Here is a 20,421-nt window from a genome sequence, read left to right as displayed (position 1 = left end):
AAAACTACAGCTTTATTTTCACTTTCCTCTAAGTGAAAATTTCCATTTCCTTTAATTATTAATGTAGACAACAAACCACAGTATTTATTCAGTATCTGCAACATCAGTATCACCCAAGGAAAGCATAGATATTTTCATATGATATTACAGTTGTTGGAGGTATCTTAAAACATCATTTACGCTCATCGCTACTTAAGGAAATTATTAGACCCACAATAAGACCACACATGACTACACTCTTCCTGTCTCAGACACTTGTGCATTAGTTAATGTGATGGTACACAAAGGCTACAGTGGTGTTATTTTTTAATAGACTATTTTTAGAGTAGTTTTAAGTTCACAAAATAGAATGAAAGGTACAGAAGTTTCCCATATACCCACTGCCCCTCCATATGCAAAGCCTGCCCTGTTATCAACATTCCGCATCAGAGTGGTACATTTGTTACAACTGATGAATCTACATTGATACATTATCACCTGAAGTCCATAGTTCAGGGTTCACCCTTGTACATTCTATGGGTTTGGACAAATTTATAATGACATGTATACACCACTAAAGTTTCATACAGAGTAGTTTCACTGCCCTAAAAATCCTCTGCACTCCTATTCATCCCTCCCTCCCCCAAATCCGTGACAACCACTGACCATTTTACTGTCTCTATAGTTCTGCCGTTTCCAGAGTATCATTTAGTTTGAATCATACAGTATTCAGTCTTTTCAGATTGTTTTCTCTCACTTAGTAATATGGATTTAAGTTTCTTCTATGTCTTTTCATGGCTTGATAGCTCATTTCTTTTGAGCACCGAATAATCTTCTGTTGTCTGGATGTACCATGGTTTATTTATCCATTCACCTACTGAAGGACATCATGGCTGCTTCCAAGTTTTGGCAGTTATGAATAAAGTTGCTGTAAACATTGGGTGCAGATTTTTTAAATTAATTAATGAACTTATTTATTTTTGGCTGCGTTGGGTCTTCGTCGTTGCGCGCAGGCTTTCCCTAGTTGCGGCGAGCAGGGGCTACTCTTTGTTGTGGTGCACGGGCTTCTCCTTGCGGTGGCTTCTCTTGTTGCGGAGCACGGGCTCTAGGCATGTGGGCTTCAGTAGTTGTGGCTCACGGGCTCTAGAGCACAGGCTCAGTAGTTGTGGCGCACGGGCTTACTTGCTCCGCGGCATGTGGGATCTTCCCGGACCAGGGCTCAAACCCGTGTCCCCTGCATTGGCAGGCGGATTCTTAACCACTGCACCACCAGGGAAGCCCTTGTGTGCAGATTTTTATAAGAATATAATTTTCTTCTCCTTGGGTAGATACCAAGGAGTGTGATTGCTGGATCATGTGGTAAGAGTATGTTTGGTTTTGTAGGAAACCATCAAACTATCTTCCAAAGTGGCTCTACCATTTTGCATTCCTACCGGGAATGAGTGAGGGCTCCTGTTGTTGCTCCACACCTTCCCCAGCATTTGGTATTGTCAGTGTTCTGGATTTTGGCCATTCTAATAGGTATGTAATGGTATGTCATTATTGTCTTAATCTGCATTTCCCTGATGACACATGATGTAGAACATCTTTTCACATGTTATTTGCCATCTATAGATCTCTGGTGGGGTGTCTATTAAGGATTTTGGCCCATTTTAAAACCAGGTTGTTTGTTTTCTTATTGTGGAATTTTAGGGGTTCCCTGTACATTTTGGATTATAATCCTTTATTGGAAATATTTTTTTGCAAATATTTTCTCCCAGTCTGTGGCTTAACTTTTCATTCTCTTGACAGTGTCTTTTGCAGGGCAGAAATTTTAAATTTGAATGAAATCCAGTTTATCGATTAGTTCTTTTATGGTTTGTGTGCCAACACAGTGTTTTTATTTTTAAAAATTCTTGCAAACAGCAGGCTTTTTCATGCAAGAAAATCTCAAGACAAAGAGCTAGGATACTCCCCAAACTTGGATTTGCCATTTAACAAATTTCTTTTCTCTAACATCCTATAAACTAAAGAGAGACTTCAGTTCAACCATGTGCACTGAAAATGTTCAAGTTGGTTTTTGGACTGGAACAGAAGAGAAATTGTTGGAAGAGGTCAATGAATCAAGAATATGACCATTGGTTGACCCTCAAGATGGACCCAAGCAATCAGAGGCTCCTCAACCCCACCCCTGTCCTTGGAATATATATTCTGCCCACTGTTCCCACAGTGGGAGCCATTTTCAAGGATGCAGCCTTGAGAAGTAAGGTGTTGTTGAGACCATCTGGACTGAATATGTGACTGCACGCCGTTAAGGCCTCCATATAAACTTTAAAAAAGGGGGTGGGGGGAGGCAGGTGCAGAAATCTACTTGTCTCGAAGCCACCCAAGATAAGCCTCACATGTAAAGTTCCCTTATTTATTAAACCTTCCACCTACCAATCTGGAGTCATCTGCCTCTTTTTTCAGTCTCTCCTTGCCCTCCATGTATGGGGGCCAGTTTCAAATTTCACCTGGTTAGCTCCCAAGGTTTCAAACCAACAGAAATCTAGGAAAGGTTCTAATGTCAAATGTTTTGATACATTGTAGAATTATGGAAATATCTTAACATTTTGAAACAAGCAATGGAGGAGTTAACAGCCTCACCATTCCCCTTGAGTATGCACCTGGAAGAAGAATTCTTATTTTGTGAGTTTCTTTGGAAACTATCAAGGCTGTTGACATGTTGGAAATGGTGAAAAGTTGTTTTATTGGTCTAGTTTTTAAAAGTTATTTTTCCAAATAAAACTTCAACTGGAAAAAAAGCATTATACTCCTTACATGACTGGTCCCAGCAATGCTTGGTAATATATCTGGTATTGCCACCTTAATGGAATAGGAAGCACCTCATGATGTCATCACTTCTTGTTTTTTTACACAGACATGCACCAGGAATTAAAACTTTTCTTCTAATCTTGGGAGAAGCTTTGCCAACCATCAGAAAAGTCATCAACATTAACCTCTGATAATTCCTCTGAATCATTGCATTTTTAATAGTGTCAATAAGAGGACCGGGTTAGGAAGTCCATCTTTACCAAATAGTTCACTGGCTTTCCCAGAGAACAAGACCTAAGGGCTTGTTTGAATTAAAGACAGTTGCTTTAGTTTTTCTGAAAGAAAAGAAATTCCGCACTCAATACCTTGAAAAGAATGATTTATCCTTGTGCTGATTCACCTGGCAGTTTTTAATCATATGAATGAGATATAGCATTCATTTAAAGCCCATTATGGTTTCTACTTTAAAATAAAAAATTGTAATCTCTCTATGATTAGCAGCTGATTGGGAAGACCAGAACAGAGACTGACATCCTTTCCAAACTTTGAAATGCTGGAGAAGGTGCTTTACCCTGAGATGGCTATCAATTTTTCTAAAAAAAGAAATCTATAGACACCTAGGATCTACTGAGGACTCCTTCAGAAGTTACTTCTATCTTGATTGTATTAAGGCTGAACCACAGATCTATAACCCTTTTCTTCCTGATATAAACTCTATCAAAGATTTTGGGGCTTCCCTGGTGGCACAGTGGTTGAGGATCTGCCTGCCAATGCAGGGGACACGGGTTCGAGCCCTGGTCTGGGAAGATCCCACAGGCCGCGGAGCAACTAGGCCCGTGAGCCACAACTGCGGAGCCTGCGCGTCTGGAGCTTGTGCTCCGCAACAAGAGAGGCCGCGACAGTGAGAGGCCCGCGCACCACAATGAAGAGTGGCCCCCACTCGCCGCAACTAGAGAAAGCCCTCGCACAGAAACGAAGACCCAACACAGCAAAAATAAATAAATTAATTAATTAAAAAAAAAGATTTTGTCCTAGCTTATGACCTTTGATCTTAGAACCAAATCATATTAGAGTTAAACACAAAAAGCCTTTGAGAATTCTGGTGTTCTTTGAGATAAGATTTTTGGCCTTGCAGAGTAAGGTAAAGAAACTTTAACTCCATTTGCAAAAATTATATATCTTAACCAATGAAGAGTTTCAATACTTGCAACCATTAAAACAAAAAATTGAAATTGATGGAATGTCCAACATACCATGTATAGATGATGTATATATGTTGTCCTGTTGAATACCATCTCACAATTTAATGTTCTTATACAAGTTAATAAATAACTTGAATAAGCCTTTACACTGATATTTTAAAATAATAATACATGAAGCTTACCTGTGTTTGAAATACATTGCCTTATTTTTGCGTTAATAAAGAGGAATATCATGCATTTATTTGGAAATATCTTATAATTATATTTTAGTATAGTTTTCCTGCATAATTCTAAGAATTTTATCTTGTGTATTTAAATATATTATTCTGGGAGAGAATTCATAGGCTTCACTTTACTGCTAAAGTAACACAAAAACAGCTAAGAACCCTTGATTTAGGGAGAGTGCAGATAGAGAAAAAACTAAATCACGTGATTAGGATTTGAGAAACTCTTAACAATTAGAGGTCTAGCCGAAGTCAGCAAACAAGACAGAAAGCAGCTGTGAGTTAGGCGGAAAGTCAGATAGTTTTGTAGCTCAGAAATCAAGGAAAGAATGTGTCTGAGGAAGGAGAGTGGTCACTTGTTACGGTGCTGCCAAGAGGTTGATTAAGGTAGTAAGTCTCTTTTGACCTTGACATGAATAGTTTCACTGGAATGTAATTTCCATGAGTGAATGAGTGGCAGGTGAAGAAGTGGAGACAGTACCTAGAGACAACTCAGTGATGCCGCCTTCCTTGCTTTGAATGGGAGCAGAGAAATGGGGCGGTTCCTTGATGGAGATCTGTGATCAAGGCATGGTTTTTATAAAAGAGGGACACTACTGCGCTAAGTGACTGTGCTGCTAGAGAGAAACTTCTGACGGAAGAGGGGGACAACCACAGGAGGGCAATCATTGAGAAAGAGAGAGAAGCACAGAGCACAGGCATAGGAAAGGCTGGATGTGTGGGTGCAGATTCAGGAAGGCTGGTAGTTTTGGTGATGCTGGGTTCTTGTCTGATTGCAGCTGTCCCTTGATAAAGCATAAGGCAGTGTTGTTAGTACAGGGGAGGAGTGTGAAATAAGCGTTTCATGGGGGTGGGAAAATGTATATATTCAATACTAGAAAAGCGCAGGAGAGTTCTTAAGCAGTGAAAAGTGTTCATTGAGATTTGTGATCATTTCTTCTTTTCAAAATTTTACTTTGAAATATTTCAAACCTATCTGAAATAAGCATTTACATCCTCTTCTGTTAGATTCACATGTTCTTTCTCTCTCTCTCCATATTAAATATATATACATTTCTGTTGTTGAACCATTGGAGAGTTAGTTACAATGTGACACTTCACCCCTAAGTGCTTCACCATGGAACCAGCTCATTCTACTTGAATACAAATGTAACATTCAGGAATTTTAAGTGCCACAGTTCATGTTTAAAGTTCTCCAATTACCCTAATAATGTTCTTAACAGTTGTTTATTTCTTTATTTACACATTGCTTTAAATACTAATGTATCTTCATTCTCTTTTAACATAGAATGGTTCCTGACCTTTGTGTCTTTTTTTTTTTTTTTTTAGTCTTTCATTCTTTCTTGACAGTAACATTTTTGAAAAGTTCCTGCCAGTTGTTTTTGAGAATGTCGTTATTTTAGAGTGGAACTTACAGAAGGGTTGTGTGATTTTCCTCAACAGAGTTCAGGGGATCAGGTGCACGCAGCGAGGAAGCGCTCAGGGTAACTAGGTTTAAGCACGACTGTGTGAGATTAGAAAAAAAGAAGAGAGAAGTTCAGGGTAATTGTATAGGAGTTCTAATGATAAACCATCAAATCTAAGCGGGTAGGGAGGGAAGAGAGAACATGAAGGGAGTGATGGATAATAATGATAAAGGGGTCATTAACTGACGAGGTCTCTACAAAGTCTCTGTAAAGTGAAAGAATTGTATCAGGAACATAGGAAATGCAGCTGATCAGTGAAAGCCTCAGTGCTTTTTCATGAAATAGTCTGCTGAAAGCCCGATGTTTATGGATGGGGTAAAATATGGGAGATAGACTCCATACACAAAACTGTTTTATGAGCACCGTTACAAGGAGAAAAGTACAGCATATATATAAGGACTTGTAAAGTCCTTTACCATAACTTTGACTTTATGTCACACCTCCGAAGAGGAGTGCCCATAATTCCCATACTTTATTATACTCCCAGCATCCCTAGCGGAAAGGAGATGTGTTATTGATAGGCAACTGCACGTAGAACATTTAAGTGACTAATGAAGTCTTTAAGCACAATAGTGGTAGAACTGAGAAGACCACAGCACTCACATACTGTACTAGCCACACTGAACACTCCCCAAATGACACAATGTATATCACTACCTAAATCACCCAGTCACACAGGCTGTGGCTTAATGGACATCTCTATTTCAATTACTCTATTTAGTGCCTCTTACCCTGCCAAAGCCCAACTTTGATGTAATTAGCTGCCTGGGAAGGATAAATTCTCAAAGCTGTGCCCTCCACAAATAATTTTAGAATACGATGGTATAAAGTAAATGAAAGGCATTTATTATCACTTAATTCTGGTGATCCCAGGCACAAAGCCAAAGCATTTATAGATGTGGTAAGTACCAGCTGCTGTACTTGAAACTTTTTTATGAGCAACATTGCACCATGAGTGCAGGTTCTGCCTGCCTTCATTTGTTGGCTTTCTTCACCACTGTCATCATAAGCCAACGTTCATTGAATGTCCACAGGGTTTGGAACTATATAATGCTCCATTTATGCACATATGTATATTTTTTTAACAAAGTTACATAGTAAGAAAAAGGAAAATATGAATACTATTACCTTTTAAAAGGGCGTTCTGAGAGAGGAGCATGACGGAAAATATACTGGAAATTATTTTATTAATGTACATACTGTGCTTCTTTCTTGATAAAATAGCTGAAATAGAATCATTTCAGTTGTGGTGTATGCTATTTAAATCAATTTGCTGCCTGAATTACTAAACTGGCTACAGAAAATGATCCCAGTAAAATAATATCTACATTATTATTATTCTTATCCCAGTAAAATAACATCTCAGTGTAGCTTCATCTTAATTTATACTAGAAGCACATTCTGAGGTCCTCATGTTAAGCTTTAATTCAATTACACTTTCATCTTGAAAAAGCTGACTGGCCTGCTTTTGGGCCTGTTGAAATGAGAACACATTTCAGTGAGCCCCAGAGAGGATCAACATACAGGCTTCAAATGCCCCCTGGTGGCTGATAAGCAGAATAACCAAATAAATTAGAAGTCGGGAATAAACAGGTTTTCCCTATTGCCGTTTATTTATTAATTCATTTAAAAGAACATGTCAAGAATTTACTGTTTCACACCGAAGATCAAAAGATAAGTGGGATACAGTTTGTGTCATAGTAAAACGAGGGTAAAAAGATAATTTCAACTCACCCTGCTAAGTGCCATTATAGTGATTTTTTTCCTATTCTGATCAAGTTATGCTGGTCTTTATTTTTGTAGGTATTCTCATGGCAATTAATATTATTTATAAATTCCTGAAAAATAAAAGCAGCTATTTTCCACACAAGTGTAATTCATGTATCTAAATAAATCTAGAAGACACATAGTAAATAATTACATGTTTTTAGTTTTTCCTAGGAGTAATGTGAATCCATATTGCTTTTTCTGATTACCCAGATTGCTTTTTATAATTATCCTAATAATATTTACAGTTTTAAAAATTATTTTCATTCTTTCCAGGTCAGCATTATCAGATCTGTTGAGCAGATGAGGAAACTGAGGCAGAAGAGTCAGCCTTACCTGATAATTCAGTATAATAGATGAGACCACAGTTCAAATTGTCTGATTGCACCTCTTAGTTTTCTTGGAAGATTCATCCAGTGACTTTTGTGTGGTTTCTAATGGTAAATATGAGGGGTTTTTATGGAGTCACTGAGTAACATGAGATAGCCATTTACAAGAAGGGTTAGCGCGCGCGCGCACACACACACACACACACACACACACTGGACCATTTCCAACATCAGCTACTGAGCAGCTGTTACAATTCTCTTGAGTTGGATGGAGTCTTTTTTCAAGTTATGAAATGTCCCATATCCAATTACCAATCCCCAGAAAACCCAGGCCCTGGCTTTGCACTGTGCAACCAAATGATACACTTGTGATGCCAGAGCAAAGCGATTACATAAATAATTTACTTAGGTCTTCTTTAATCGTATACAAGAGAAGCTTATGGTAATCTTAATTAGTATTTTACTCACCCAGCACAGTCATGTAACAGTAATCTTCTATTGAATTTCCAACACTGAGCACGAAAGGGTACAAGATTTTTAAAGAATGTGTTCCTAGTTTACATAAATCAGTGATGTGAGTCAAAATATACACAAAGTCGGTTTATTTAAAAGGTATCAGTGTTCTAGATGCAAACTATAATTTCTAAGATGTCAAAAAAAACCCTAGAGGTGGTGGGGGAGTTCTCAGCATTATTATTTTAAATCTAGGCTCTTTAGTATTTTGAATTGCTATTACATATTTTCGATTCAGCTATTTTTGTTCCATTTCAAAATATTTTCATAATAACTTGTTTTCCATTTTCTCATATTTGCTTTTGAGCTATTAGAAGTTATTTCTATGAGCAATTTTTGATTCGCTTTCATATACAGTACTATGAAATAAAAACTACTCATTTTTAACATTTATGTACCATTTAAGATTGTTTCCTTTTTGATAATCGGTAGCAGAATGGTGAATATAACTATCATTACTTTGGATCATTGCTTTACAAGAGAGGCGAAACAAAAAATTCTTTGGGGTAGTTTTATGATTTTTTTTGTGTGTATCTTGGACTCAAAATTTACATAATTAAGTCTAGTTGGTTCAATGACTACACTTAAACTAGAAACTCATCGGAAATATAAAGTTGTATCTCTAGAACATGAACCAAAAATTAACATAAAGGCTTTCCTCAGCTACACTCAATTGTTACCTTCTTTGGTGCTCCTATAATGTTCATTCACTAGTGCATTCATATATTCCTTTGTCCATTCATCCACCAATGAGTATCATACAAAGTAAAAATTAGTCATGTTTCCTTCCCTCCAGGAGATGCATGTTGAAGTTGGAAAACCAGTGTTGAAATTAGGCACAGGTGCTTCTTACAGAAAAACAGTGGTGGGGAATCTAAACCAGAGCAAGAAACGTCAGAATATTTCGGCAATGACTCAAGCTGAATTTTGAAGGGCAAGTAGGAATGCCGTAAGTAGAAAGGCTTTCCATTTTCGTGGATTTTCCAATGTATTACAGATGTAACAACTTGGTACTTTTGGGGACTCTTTACCCAGAGAAATAAGTAAATGGCAGATCAAGAAGGGCCTAGGTGGTACGGCAGAGCTTGAATTTTACCTTGCAAACTAAGAAGTTATTGAGAAATTTCAAGTAGGGGAATAAAATGACCAGGCTTGAATTTTAGTAAGGTCACTTAGGCAATAATGTGGAAGATATATTGGAGGAAACATGGAGCAACTGGAGTGCGGAAATATTAAGAGCCGACTGAAGTAATCTGGGCTTGAACTAAGAGGGCCTAAGTTAAGCAGGCAGGGGGACAATTTAGTCTTGCTACACTCAAAATGGTCTGGATCAGCAACACGAGCATGTTTGAGAAGCTTGCCTGAAATACAGAATCTTGTGCCATATCCCTTACCTTCAGAATCAGTATTTTAACAAGCTCCTCAGGTAATCTGTATGTCTGGGAGGCACCACACAGTAGGGGCCGTTACTGGAGGAAAAAGAAAATCACTGTCAGGTGGGGTCAGTTTGAGGTGTTTATGGAACATTCAAGGAAGCTGATCCATAGCAGTTGAGTATATGGATCTGGAGTCTGCGTTGGAGATGCAATTTAACATTTATCAACCTGTTAGTATTTGAAGCCATGGTCCGACCCAACTTTCCTGGTATCTGCCCAGGAAATTATATCATTAGGCAGAGGGCCCAGAGGGAGCACTAAGAAACACCATTATTTAAAGTTCCATACAGCAAAAGGTATCCACAAGAAACAGAAGGAGCTTCCAGTGGTAGGTATAAACAACGTGAGCAGTGGGAAGAGTTCCAAGTGGCCGGATGGTCAACATTCTTGTTTTCCAGCAGAGGTCACATAAGAATAGACAAAAGTCCATGGATTTGCCAATCTTGATGTCAGAGTAAAGCTATGGGTGGAGATTATTTCCCATTAAGTTCTTTCTTGACCTTAGTAAGTGGGGATGCAATTTAGTTTCTGCTTTCGAAGTTCAGATGAGTAGAGTATGTGAGAGGAGCTTGATATGGAGCCAGTTTGCAAATGTTCTCTCTTCCAATAAGATGGTAAATTCTTTGAGGAATAAGGAAGGCACATAAAGATGAGTAAGACCCGGTCCTAACCCTCAGCGTTTATAACAAATAAGAAATAAGATATCTGTAGTACAAGGTGGGACATATATTATAAAATATTATAGGAATTCAAAAGAGGCATACACTACATCCAAACAATCAGAAGAGGCTGCTTACCTCTCCTCAACTGTTATTACAGAGATGTGCTTACTTAACATTTACATACTTAACACTTAAACTATATTCACTGCTTGACTTTTTCTCTTAACAAATCTGATGAATTATTAATAAAGTCCCATTTATTCCAAAATCCAAGGAAACTTCAAACTCATTCATGAGATATTTATTAAAATAACACATTTAGGGAAAAAAATCAATACAATTGTATACATCATTACTGAAAACTGTATACCATCATACAAAAAAGGATTTTATTTTGGGAAATCAATTCCTAATTTATGGCAAGTTTTACTTTCAGAAATAAAACCACAAAACAACACAATCTAATTCAATCTTAAAGGCTGGCATGCTGAGCAAGGAATGTTCTTATTCTTTGTAGGAGCTCCTTCTTTACACTGTCAGGTACCAGGGCTGAAATATAAAAATAAAAACATAAGAGTAAAGAAGATCCCAATTAATATATGTCAATTTGAGATTTGGTATTTTATTCAGGACTACCAACAAAATAATTTCAAAAGTAACCCTTATGCTTCAATAAAAAAATAAAGACATTTGAGAAAATAAAGTATATTTGCAATTCATTATTTGAATGAATTATCCAATACCTAAAAATATATTGCACATGTGAAAATTCTCTAAACTAGGAATAGAAAAGGCCTTTTTTAAACAGAGGCTGTAAAAGATTGATGAATTTGATTCAAATGCAACAACTTAATAAGCTTGGTCAAAATTACCATAAACAAAAACAAAAACAAAAACTGAGAAAACACTGCTAATCTCTCTACTACACAATTTCTTCAATTTGATATGAAAAAGATCAGCAGGCTTACAGAAAAATGAGCAAAGGAGATGAAGAAAAGGAGAGGCATATAGTTCTTGAATGTAAAAGTTTAACCTCACAACAGAAATGAAAATTAAAACCACATTCAGATAGCATGTTTTACCAATGAGACTGGCTAAAATCCAAAGGTCAGTAATGTATGTATTGGCAAGACTGAGGGAAAACTGGCCCTCTCATATTAGCTGGTGGGAGAATAAACTGACAAAACATTTTGGGGAAGGTAATTTGGCAATACTGTATTGAAATAAATGCATATACTTGAATGAGCAAAGATGCAAAAGCTTCAACAGTAGCTGTATTTGTTATAGGATTATTTTAAAAATTTTGAACCATGTAACTGTATTATCTACTCAGAATATTAAACTAAAAATGGGAAAATGGGAGTTCTCTGGTGGCCTAGTGGCTAGGATCCCAGGCTTTCACTGTTGTGTGGCCCGAGTTCAATCCCTGGTTGGGAAACGGAGATCCTGCAAGCCGTGTGGCATGGGAAAAAAAAATAATAATAAAGGAAAAAAAGCCCTGCTCTTTGAAATTTAAATTAATATTAAATGTCAATAAATAAATCTACACTATTTCCCCCCTTTTTGGCTACTAAAAATAAGAACAATAGGGAATTAACTATACGGATACTCCTCTTTATAAATTTACTGTAAGCCTGCCTAGAAATAAAGACTACATAATTAATTCAAGTCCACTGCAAATGTGATTACTATGTATGTTAAATATACTTTTAATCAAAATTATGGTGATGGAGAACAGATCAGCTGCCTTGGGGTTAGAGATGTGGTGTGACTATGAAGGAACAGCTTGAGGGAGTTTTTTAGAGTGAATCTATACATGTGTATAAAGTTCATAGAACTGACACTAAAAAAGGGTCAATTTTACTGTATGTTAATTTAAAAAATAAAAACAAATACCTCTCTTGACAATAAAAAGAGCACTATGAAAATAAAAGAAAAGATTTATTTTTACTTCTCTTTTCTTTTTTGCTCATTCTCTAGCAAGGGAGCTACAACGGATTGAAATGTCCAACACACAAGTATTGAAGGAGAAGCAAAGGATGATTTCTACCCTGTTAACAGATTAAGTTCTTAAATGTTAACAGATTAAGCATAAATTACAGAAGAAAAGTAGAAAAAGAAATTATAGAAGTTTATTTTAAAACATAAATCCATGGGGAGAACAATAAATACTTTTTCCCCCTCCTTTTCCTGAGACATGATTGACCAAAAAAGTCATGTTGTTTAGCTGTAAACAGCCCTAAAAAGATGGCTGGAAAGGACCACAAGATGTTGTCGCTCCTTCCACATGGTAGCAGTTCAGGGGACTAGTATTCCCTAGTAATAATTTTAAAATCATTTACTTTTCACACTTAAATTCTTTTTACTATTTCTGTGTGAGAAAATAACTAACAGGTCATCTAATTTACCTGCTTCCACTTATAATACAACTCTCCCTCCCCCCACTGACTTCCTCAAATGAAATGATGAAAATAATCTCGTTACACTTAATTATATGATGTAATTCCTGACTTAATACTTATTACATATAAATATTTTGTTAATAGTTTGTTAATATACTACTTCCTCTCTTTCCTTTGGCTTCTCTAAACAAGGTATTAAAGGGAGAAATTAAGAAGATAGTTGAAGTATGAGTCTTAAATATGAATTACCCTGACCATGAAGTTATGGAGCTACCAAATTCTTAATTAGACATTCAAGAAGACATTTTTGTTTATTTTTAATAAGGAAAGAGAGCAATGACTCAGGGGCTGGTGTAAAACTCTGAATTATTAAATATCAGGCTAAAGTTTACAAATCCTAGCTTCAGGTAATATTTGCCTCTACAAAATCCTGTATTATAAAAATGATCTGTTCTAACAACCACATCAACTTACATTTGTGTACTGTTTTAACAGTGCAAAAACGTTTTACACCTCTTAGTTGTTTGTTACTCAAGACCATGCACAAAAGTTGGTGAGGCAACTATAACTCTTCCCAAAGAGGAGATGCAAGTACCCACATAATTTTGGAAAGGGTGCTTTTCCTTGTAAAAAGAAAGAAAAGCTGCACCAGCAAAAGAGAGAAAAAAAAATCATGTCTTAGCCCACAATTCCTTTCACACAATTTGTATTCATTCCTTACCTCTGCCTTTTGGTGTGATTTCAGCCACCAAGTCATCAACAGTAACGTGTTCTAGTCCTTTTTCTTTAATTACCTCTTATGCAAAAGCAAAAAACAAATCATATCATTTAAAATCATTATCTGTAAGAAAGATTTTCATAGAGGAAGGGTTAAGATCATGTTTTTAGAGTACAGACTGGTCTTTAAAAAAAAAAAAGAGGACACTTCTTTTTTCTTTTCTAATGAAGGTTTATTTCAACCTTAAACACAGTATGTATTCACCAGATCCAAAACATAAAATAATTATAACACTTAGAATGAATCTAAACTGTAAATTCAAATCTAATATTTGTAAAAAACTGGAAACTTACAACTGCACAGATCTTATTTCACGATAATCATATCAGCTCTTGAATGTATGGAGGGGAAAAAACTATAATTTAAGTCTAACTTGTAATTTCACAGCCCCAAATTAAAATATAGAACTCCTTTGCTCCTTTCTCTTCTCTAAGCTGGGCCAAAAGAAGGAGAAGGAGTTTACACTTATTGGACCCCTATTATGTGCTGGGTGCTTTGCATCATTTAATATTCACGATAAGCTGACAGGCTGGGCATTTTTCCCACTTCAGAGGTGAGGCAAGTGAGGCTTAAAGATTAAATAACTCATTCAAACACGACTTGAAATCCAGCTCTAGTCTTACCAGTGAAGGTCTGTATGACCTCAAAGTCTATGCTTTTATTAATTTGGCACATTGCCTTCTTCCGGTTAATGATATAAATAGTTTCTATTATCATTTGTAGAAACCAATACGAGAATTCATTATAAATATCCAGAATTCCAGCATACCAAAAGCTGAGCCAGAAAGGAAGGAGGCTCATCTTAGTGACACTTGTAATTGTATCTAATGGCATAATCATCAATACCTAATTGCAATTTAACAAGCTCCCATTTTATAATTTTAAAAATACATGTAATTTTCTAAGAGCTTTTATAGATGATTTTTTCAAAAATAACACTGTTAAAGATAGGAGATATAATTCCTGTAAGTCTGCCAACCGTAAAGTGCTCAATGTGTTAAGAAAAACAGACTAGGAATAATTAATGTTTCACTTTGAGTAGGCACAGCAAAAAAGGTGGGATTCCATATTCCATGCCAAAGGAAATCTTGCCTCACTTGTTTTAAGAGAAACAAAGAAAATTTCTAAAAATTAAGGAATAGGTCTACGTATTATCACTGAGAGGAGGTAATCTATTACCACAAGCTTCAATTTTCTATTTGTTTAAAATTATGCTCGAGCACTCAATATATCTTAAAATACTGACTATAATTTTTCTAATGCATTCCAAACCAACACAGCTGAGAGCTATGGAATTAGCTTATCTTCTAAATGAAACAGATTACCTTTACAGTGTGCCTTCAACTGATCCTTCCAGCCACATTCAATTAATTTAGCTCTCAGCAACTCTTTGAGGCTGTTGAAAAAGAAGTGTTTCCAAATTAAACTACAATAGTGTTCAAGTGTACAATATCTTAGATAGGAATGCTTGAAGCAAAGCTTCAACTGTTCAACTAAAAATCCCATCTTCCAGTTATAAAACTTTAACCATGGCCTAATCTTGGTTCTACCACTAAAAAGTTCTTTGGTCTTATGCAAGTCATTTAAATGCTGGGCCTCATTTTTGTCATCGGTAAAATTCAATGAAGTGGATGGGGTACAATTCTTAAGAAACCCTACTCTCTGGCCTTCTTACACACTTTCTACTTCCCTCCACCAACAGGAATATTGTAGGTTTTGTACAACTTCAGAAGGGTATTAGTTGAGTTTGAAGCAGCTGTACTTCTGAAATCTTCAAACTCCAAAATCCATTCTCTAACTACAAATTCTTACCCATTAGCTCTCTTATTGCCCCGTTATATATCTAATCTCAGACTTGCCCCTCCCTTTTTCTCATTGTCCTTCTAAATTACACATTAACTATGGTATTTCATTAATTCTAAGACTGTGTTTTCCCACATTTTAACAAGTCAGTAATTGGCATGCCTATCATAATTTAATTGGCAGTATTTTCTTTATTCTTAAAGGTTAAAAAAATATTGGTGGGTAATACAACTAATGGCATCATGGGTGCAATAAAATATTTTATCCTTCTGCAATACCTAGTCTTATAAAACCTCAATCTTCAACCTAAATCACCTATTTCTCAGCTTAAACATGTCAAGTCCCAAACCAAACTGCTTCTTTTTCAGTATTCCTAACATCCACTATGTGACATTTCCATCTAGATGTTTAAGTCATTTAATCGTAACAGGGACAAAACCCAACTCTTGCTTCTCTTCCATCTCAAGCTGTTCTCCTTGTCAGACTGGCAACTCCACTCTTCTGGATCCTCAGACTAGAAACCTTGGCAGCATCCTTCACTCAGCAATTTTTATTTATTTATTATTATTATTTTTTGCGGTACGTGGGCCTCTCACTGTTGTGGCCTCTCCCGTTGCGAAGCACAGGCTCCGGACACGCAGGCTCAGCGGCCATGGCTCACGGGCCCAGCTGCTCCGCGGCATGTGGGATCCTCCCGGACCGGGGCACAAACCTGCGTCCCCTGCATCAGCAGGCGGACTCTCAACCACTGCGCCACCAGGGAAGCCCCACTCAGCAATTTTGATAACACTAACATCCAACCCATAAGCACATCCTATTGGTTCCAGTTTTAAAATATATACCTGAAATCCAAATGTTTCTCACCACCTCTGCCATTACTACCTAGTTGAAGCCACCATCTTCTCTTGACTGGACTGTTGCCAAAGCCTCCTAACTCGTCCCCCTGCTACTTCCCTTGTACACGTCCTTCTCCTCTCACTGCTCAAAACCCTCCAGTGGCTTCCCAATTTACTCAGAATACAATTTCAAGTCCTTACTACAACCTAAATGACCCTGCAAGGTCTGTCCCCTCCGAAGCAATGCCTCTGACTTTACTGTTTCTCTCCTTCACCCAGCTGACTCAGTCTTATTAGTTTCCATGGGTTCCTCAAAATGCCAGGCAAGGGAACTCCCTGGCTGTCCAGTGGTTAGGGCTTGGCGCTTTCACTGCTGGAGCCTTGGTTCCATTCCTGGTCCGGGAACTAAGGTCCCACAAGGCACACAAGGAAAAAAAAAAGTGCCAGGAAAGCTCCTGTGTCAGGACCATGGCTCTTAGGAGTCCCCTCACTCCCTCATATCCTTTTGATCTCAGTGAAGCCTACTTTTTTTTTCTTATCCAAAATAACACACCTGATTATTCTCTGCTTTATTTTTCCTCTAGAACTCATCACCATCTGACATATTACACATTATTTTCTGTCTCCTCCCATTAGAATGTAAGCTGTGTAAAAGAACAGGCTTCATTTTGTTCACTACTATATCTCCAGCACCTAACAGGACATGGCATATGGTAGAAACTCAGTAACTTTAAGCTGCATGAATGAAAACAGATAAAAAAACAGTAATACATAATACCCTACACCCATTATTGGCAATACTATCCTCTCAGTTTCCCAAGGCACTGTTCTAGAGGCTTTCTTCTTCCTCATTCCTCATGTCAAGGGTTGTTGATTTTACTTAAAAAAAAAAAAAAACCTGTAAGTTCTCCTTTCCATTTTTGCTGTTTTCCACTTTTAACCTATTATCTTCTGCAATTTATCTCTAGCCCTTCAAGTCTATCCTCCATACTGCCAAAATAACATTCCTAAAGTGCAAATGTGATCTAGTCAGTCCCTTTCTTAGAATTTTTTAATGACTCCCACCACCCAAGGATAAAGTCAACAACAGATGTTTTTGCAAACTACCACCTATTTTCCTGCCATTTCTTTGACAGTAAAAACACTCCACAACTCTCGGTGTAAGAAATCCGGGTAGGGCTCTAGCAATGGAAATGTGACCTAGGCAACGCTGATTATGAATGGCCTATTACCTTAAGTAGGACGGTAATCTAGCTAGGTCCTTTGCTGAAACTACTAGGAGAACGGTAGTCTCAGGTGGAGAGATGTAAATTTTGAACCGCTAATTTCTGCCACCTTGTGGGTAGTGCCTTCTTGAGAATAAAGCCAACAGAGAGGAAAGCAGAGATGAGAGACGGAAAGACAGACATGTTGTTGGCAACAATTTTTGAGTGCCTGAAGCACCTTCAAGCCCTAGACCTTTAGTCACACGATCTTATATAGAAATTGGCTGAGCCAGTTACTGAGTTCAGTTTCTTATCATTGTGAATGGAAAGATTTCTGATTATACAAAAGCCACATTTCTCCTGTCCACTGTCTTTCACATTTTAACTGCACAGTTCCCCAGAATATTATCATATTGTAACAAATCTCTTTGACTTTGCATATTCGGTTCCATTTGCCTAGATTGTCCTTTCTCCTTTACTAGGTTGGGGAACTGCGAATCCTTCTTACCCAGCTGAAGTACCACTTCTACTATTCTGTGAGAGCTTTACTGATTACCTTAATCCCCAGGTAGAACTGAGAGATCCCTCTTGTTCCTTATATATATTTCTCTCATACAATTTATCACCCTGCTCCTGGAAGACTTTGATTCCTTAGACTCTCCTCTGTACTTCCAAACCTGTTCATTCTTCAAATATTTACCTGGCCAATTATGTGCTAGGCACGATGCTCGGTATACAGTAGTATTTCTGCTGTCAAGGAACTCAGATTCTATTGATACAAACTAGCAAAGGAGGTGATTATAATACAAAGTGATTAAATACTATGATGGAACAAGGTATTTGGGAGTTAACAGATTTCTAGAAGAGATGATACTTAAATTAAGACCTGATAATGAACTAGAATTAGTTAAAGATGGGGGGAAGGAAGAAGAATGTTTCAGAGAGTAGGAATAGCACACATTGCTCTGAGGTTAAGAGAGCCTGGTAACTGAAACTGGTTCCATCATGTTGTCTCCCTGTTAAAAAGTGGGTAACATTTTATCTTCAATTGTAGTTATCTGGGTATGTACTTTTCTTCTCCATTAGATTAGACATTTTTTGAGAGAGACTCACTTCCTGTTCATCTTTGTACATGATCCACTTCCCTCCAAGTCTTGCAATATTGAACAGACCTAAGCATTTTTAACAGATGTTAGGAATTGCTTTTGATAATCTCAATTTTCTGTAATTATTTCCACTGACATCAGTTTTGTTACTTTTTAGATTCTTATAACTGTAATTTAAAGATGTTAAATGTAATTAATTAACACAATCGATTACTTACCGTTCTCTTTCTCCAGTTTCTATCAACTTTTGGTTAATTGCTGCTCTCATCTGCGCATCTTTGTTCATCTTGCTAACCTGAACATCAACATGTATTTTCAGATATAGAACACTTACAAAGCATTTTCTTCTAAATCCTCTCAAGCACCTCAACACATTTAACAGTCTGTCTATCGACTGAAAGGGTGATAAATTTCAACAACGTGTTAACAAGGTCCTTACTCCTAATATTATTTACTGCATCCCAAGAAGTCATGATCATGACTTTACAATTTTCTTCCCCCATGTACCCTTTGTTAATGAGTCTCTGGATAATGACAATTACTGTAACATTTATTAAACACTTATGTACCTGGAACTGAGCTAACGCACTGAGTTTTTAATCTCATTTAATTCCCAGATCTTATTCTTTTATGCAAGTACTATTAACATAGTTTGTATTTTACAGATGAGGAAACTGAGGCACCGAGATAGAAAAGTGGTGAAGGCAGGACTTGAACTCAGGTACTGTGACCCCAGAAGCTGCAAAATACTTTAACCGCACATAATAACTGATTGCTAATCATTTCTGCATCTTAATTAACTGTATTCAAAATTTGGGGGAAGCTATATAACCTAAATATCAATAGCAGAGTAAGCACAGTTTGTGAAAAATGAAATTCCTGGGTAAGGATCTGAAGTGCTTTACTTTACTTTCCACTAGTATGTACCCAGAATTACAACTGCCAAACTAGCTGTAAGTATGTGTGTGTGTATATGCTCTTTATCAAAGCTTGCTGGTTGGGTTAAGAAGAAAACAAGTATCAAACTAATTCCTAACTTAGAAAATTCTCAGTTTTCAGTAAAAACGGACAACCAAAACGGTGTAAAAAGGACAGGGAGGATAAACTGTAAAACTTGGAATAAGCTAACGTTACTCCACTTATCTGTCACCAACTTGAGACTACTTTTGTTGTCCCCAACCTCGCCGCCTCTATGAAGACTCAAGACTGGCAGTGAGTTTTCAGAGTTGTTTTTTTTTTTTTTTTTAATGTAACAGGAAAAAGGAGAGGTTGAGAAGTGACTAGGATATGTTTGCTTTTGCAGTTGGAGGCTAACATTTTCAAAATAATACTAAGGTCTAGTCCGTACCATTAGCAGAATACTGAACTTGATCTTGCCTTGGCCCCCAAAATACGGAGAGTGACCTTGGACAAGTCAGTTCTTAAAGGCCTCAGTTTTCTCACTGGTAAAACAAGGGCGCTAGGGGATCCCTCCCAGTTCAGACAGTCTTTGGGAAAACAGAATAGGGCGGAGACAGCGGGAGAGGCGGGAGGGGAGGAGCCAGAAAACAAAGCGAGGACTGGCTTCAGGCCAACTCCGGTAGCACGCCCTGTCGGAGAGCCCTACAGGCCCGCGAGCGCGGGTCGGGGAAGCTAACGAAAGACAGCACATCGAAAGGAGCCTGGGCTGGGCCCGGGTCCCGGCCCTGAGGACCACGGGCATAGCTCACCACCATCACCGCGGGCGAGGGCCGTCCCTTCCCAGCGACGAAATGACCCTTGCGCTGACGACCGTTACCTACCACACTCTTCGGCTGCCCGGACCTAGACCCTCAGTAGCTCGGGCACCTAAGCACACAGAAAGCTAGCACACGCATTTCCGGGGCGGGGTCTCGCCACCCTGCCTATAATGTGAGAATTTAACCAGCGCGGGACGCCTCC

General features: G+C 37.7%; 1 protein-coding gene across 2 annotated transcripts; it reads right to left on the bottom strand.

The window, feature by feature from the left end:
* Positions 1 to 10,656: 10,656 nt before the first annotated feature.
* Positions 10,657 to 20,361, bottom strand: ENY2 (ENY2 transcription and export complex 2 subunit). 2 transcript variants are annotated; one of them, XM_065895552.1, is made up of 5 exons: positions 20,211 to 20,361; positions 18,720 to 18,796; positions 14,877 to 14,947; positions 13,495 to 13,569; positions 10,657 to 10,920 (listed from the first exon to the last, which is right to left on the bottom strand). In XM_065895552.1, the coding sequence occupies exons 1-5, from the start codon at positions 20,214 to 20,216 to the stop codon at positions 10,844 to 10,846; spliced, it is 306 nt and encodes a 101-aa protein (XP_065751624.1). In that variant the 5' UTR covers positions 20,217 to 20,361; the 3' UTR covers positions 10,657 to 10,843. The 2 variants fall into 2 exon arrangements, with proteins under 2 accessions (XP_065751624.1, XP_065751625.1); XM_065895553.1 differs by having other exon boundaries at positions 20,283 to 20,357.
* Between the last annotated feature and the right edge of the window lie 60 nt (positions 20,362 to 20,421).

This window comes from Phocoena phocoena, chromosome 17, assembly GCF_963924675.1.
Source record: "Phocoena phocoena chromosome 17, mPhoPho1.1, whole genome shotgun sequence".
NCBI classification, from domain to species: Eukaryota; Metazoa; Chordata; class Mammalia; order Artiodactyla; family Phocoenidae; genus Phocoena; species Phocoena phocoena.
This window is presented reverse-complemented; position numbering and strand designations above follow the sequence as displayed.

Coding starts and splice junctions, on each gene's coding strand:
- ENY2 (XM_065895552.1), bottom strand. Junction 14,948..18,719: donor GAAACTGGAGAAAGAGAACG/GTAAGTAATCGA, acceptor CTTTTTCAACAG/CCTCAAAGAGTTGCTGAGAG. Junction 10,921..13,494: donor AATCACACCAAAAGGCAGAG/GTAAGGAATGAA, acceptor TTTATATTTCAG/CCCTGGTACCTGACAGTGTA.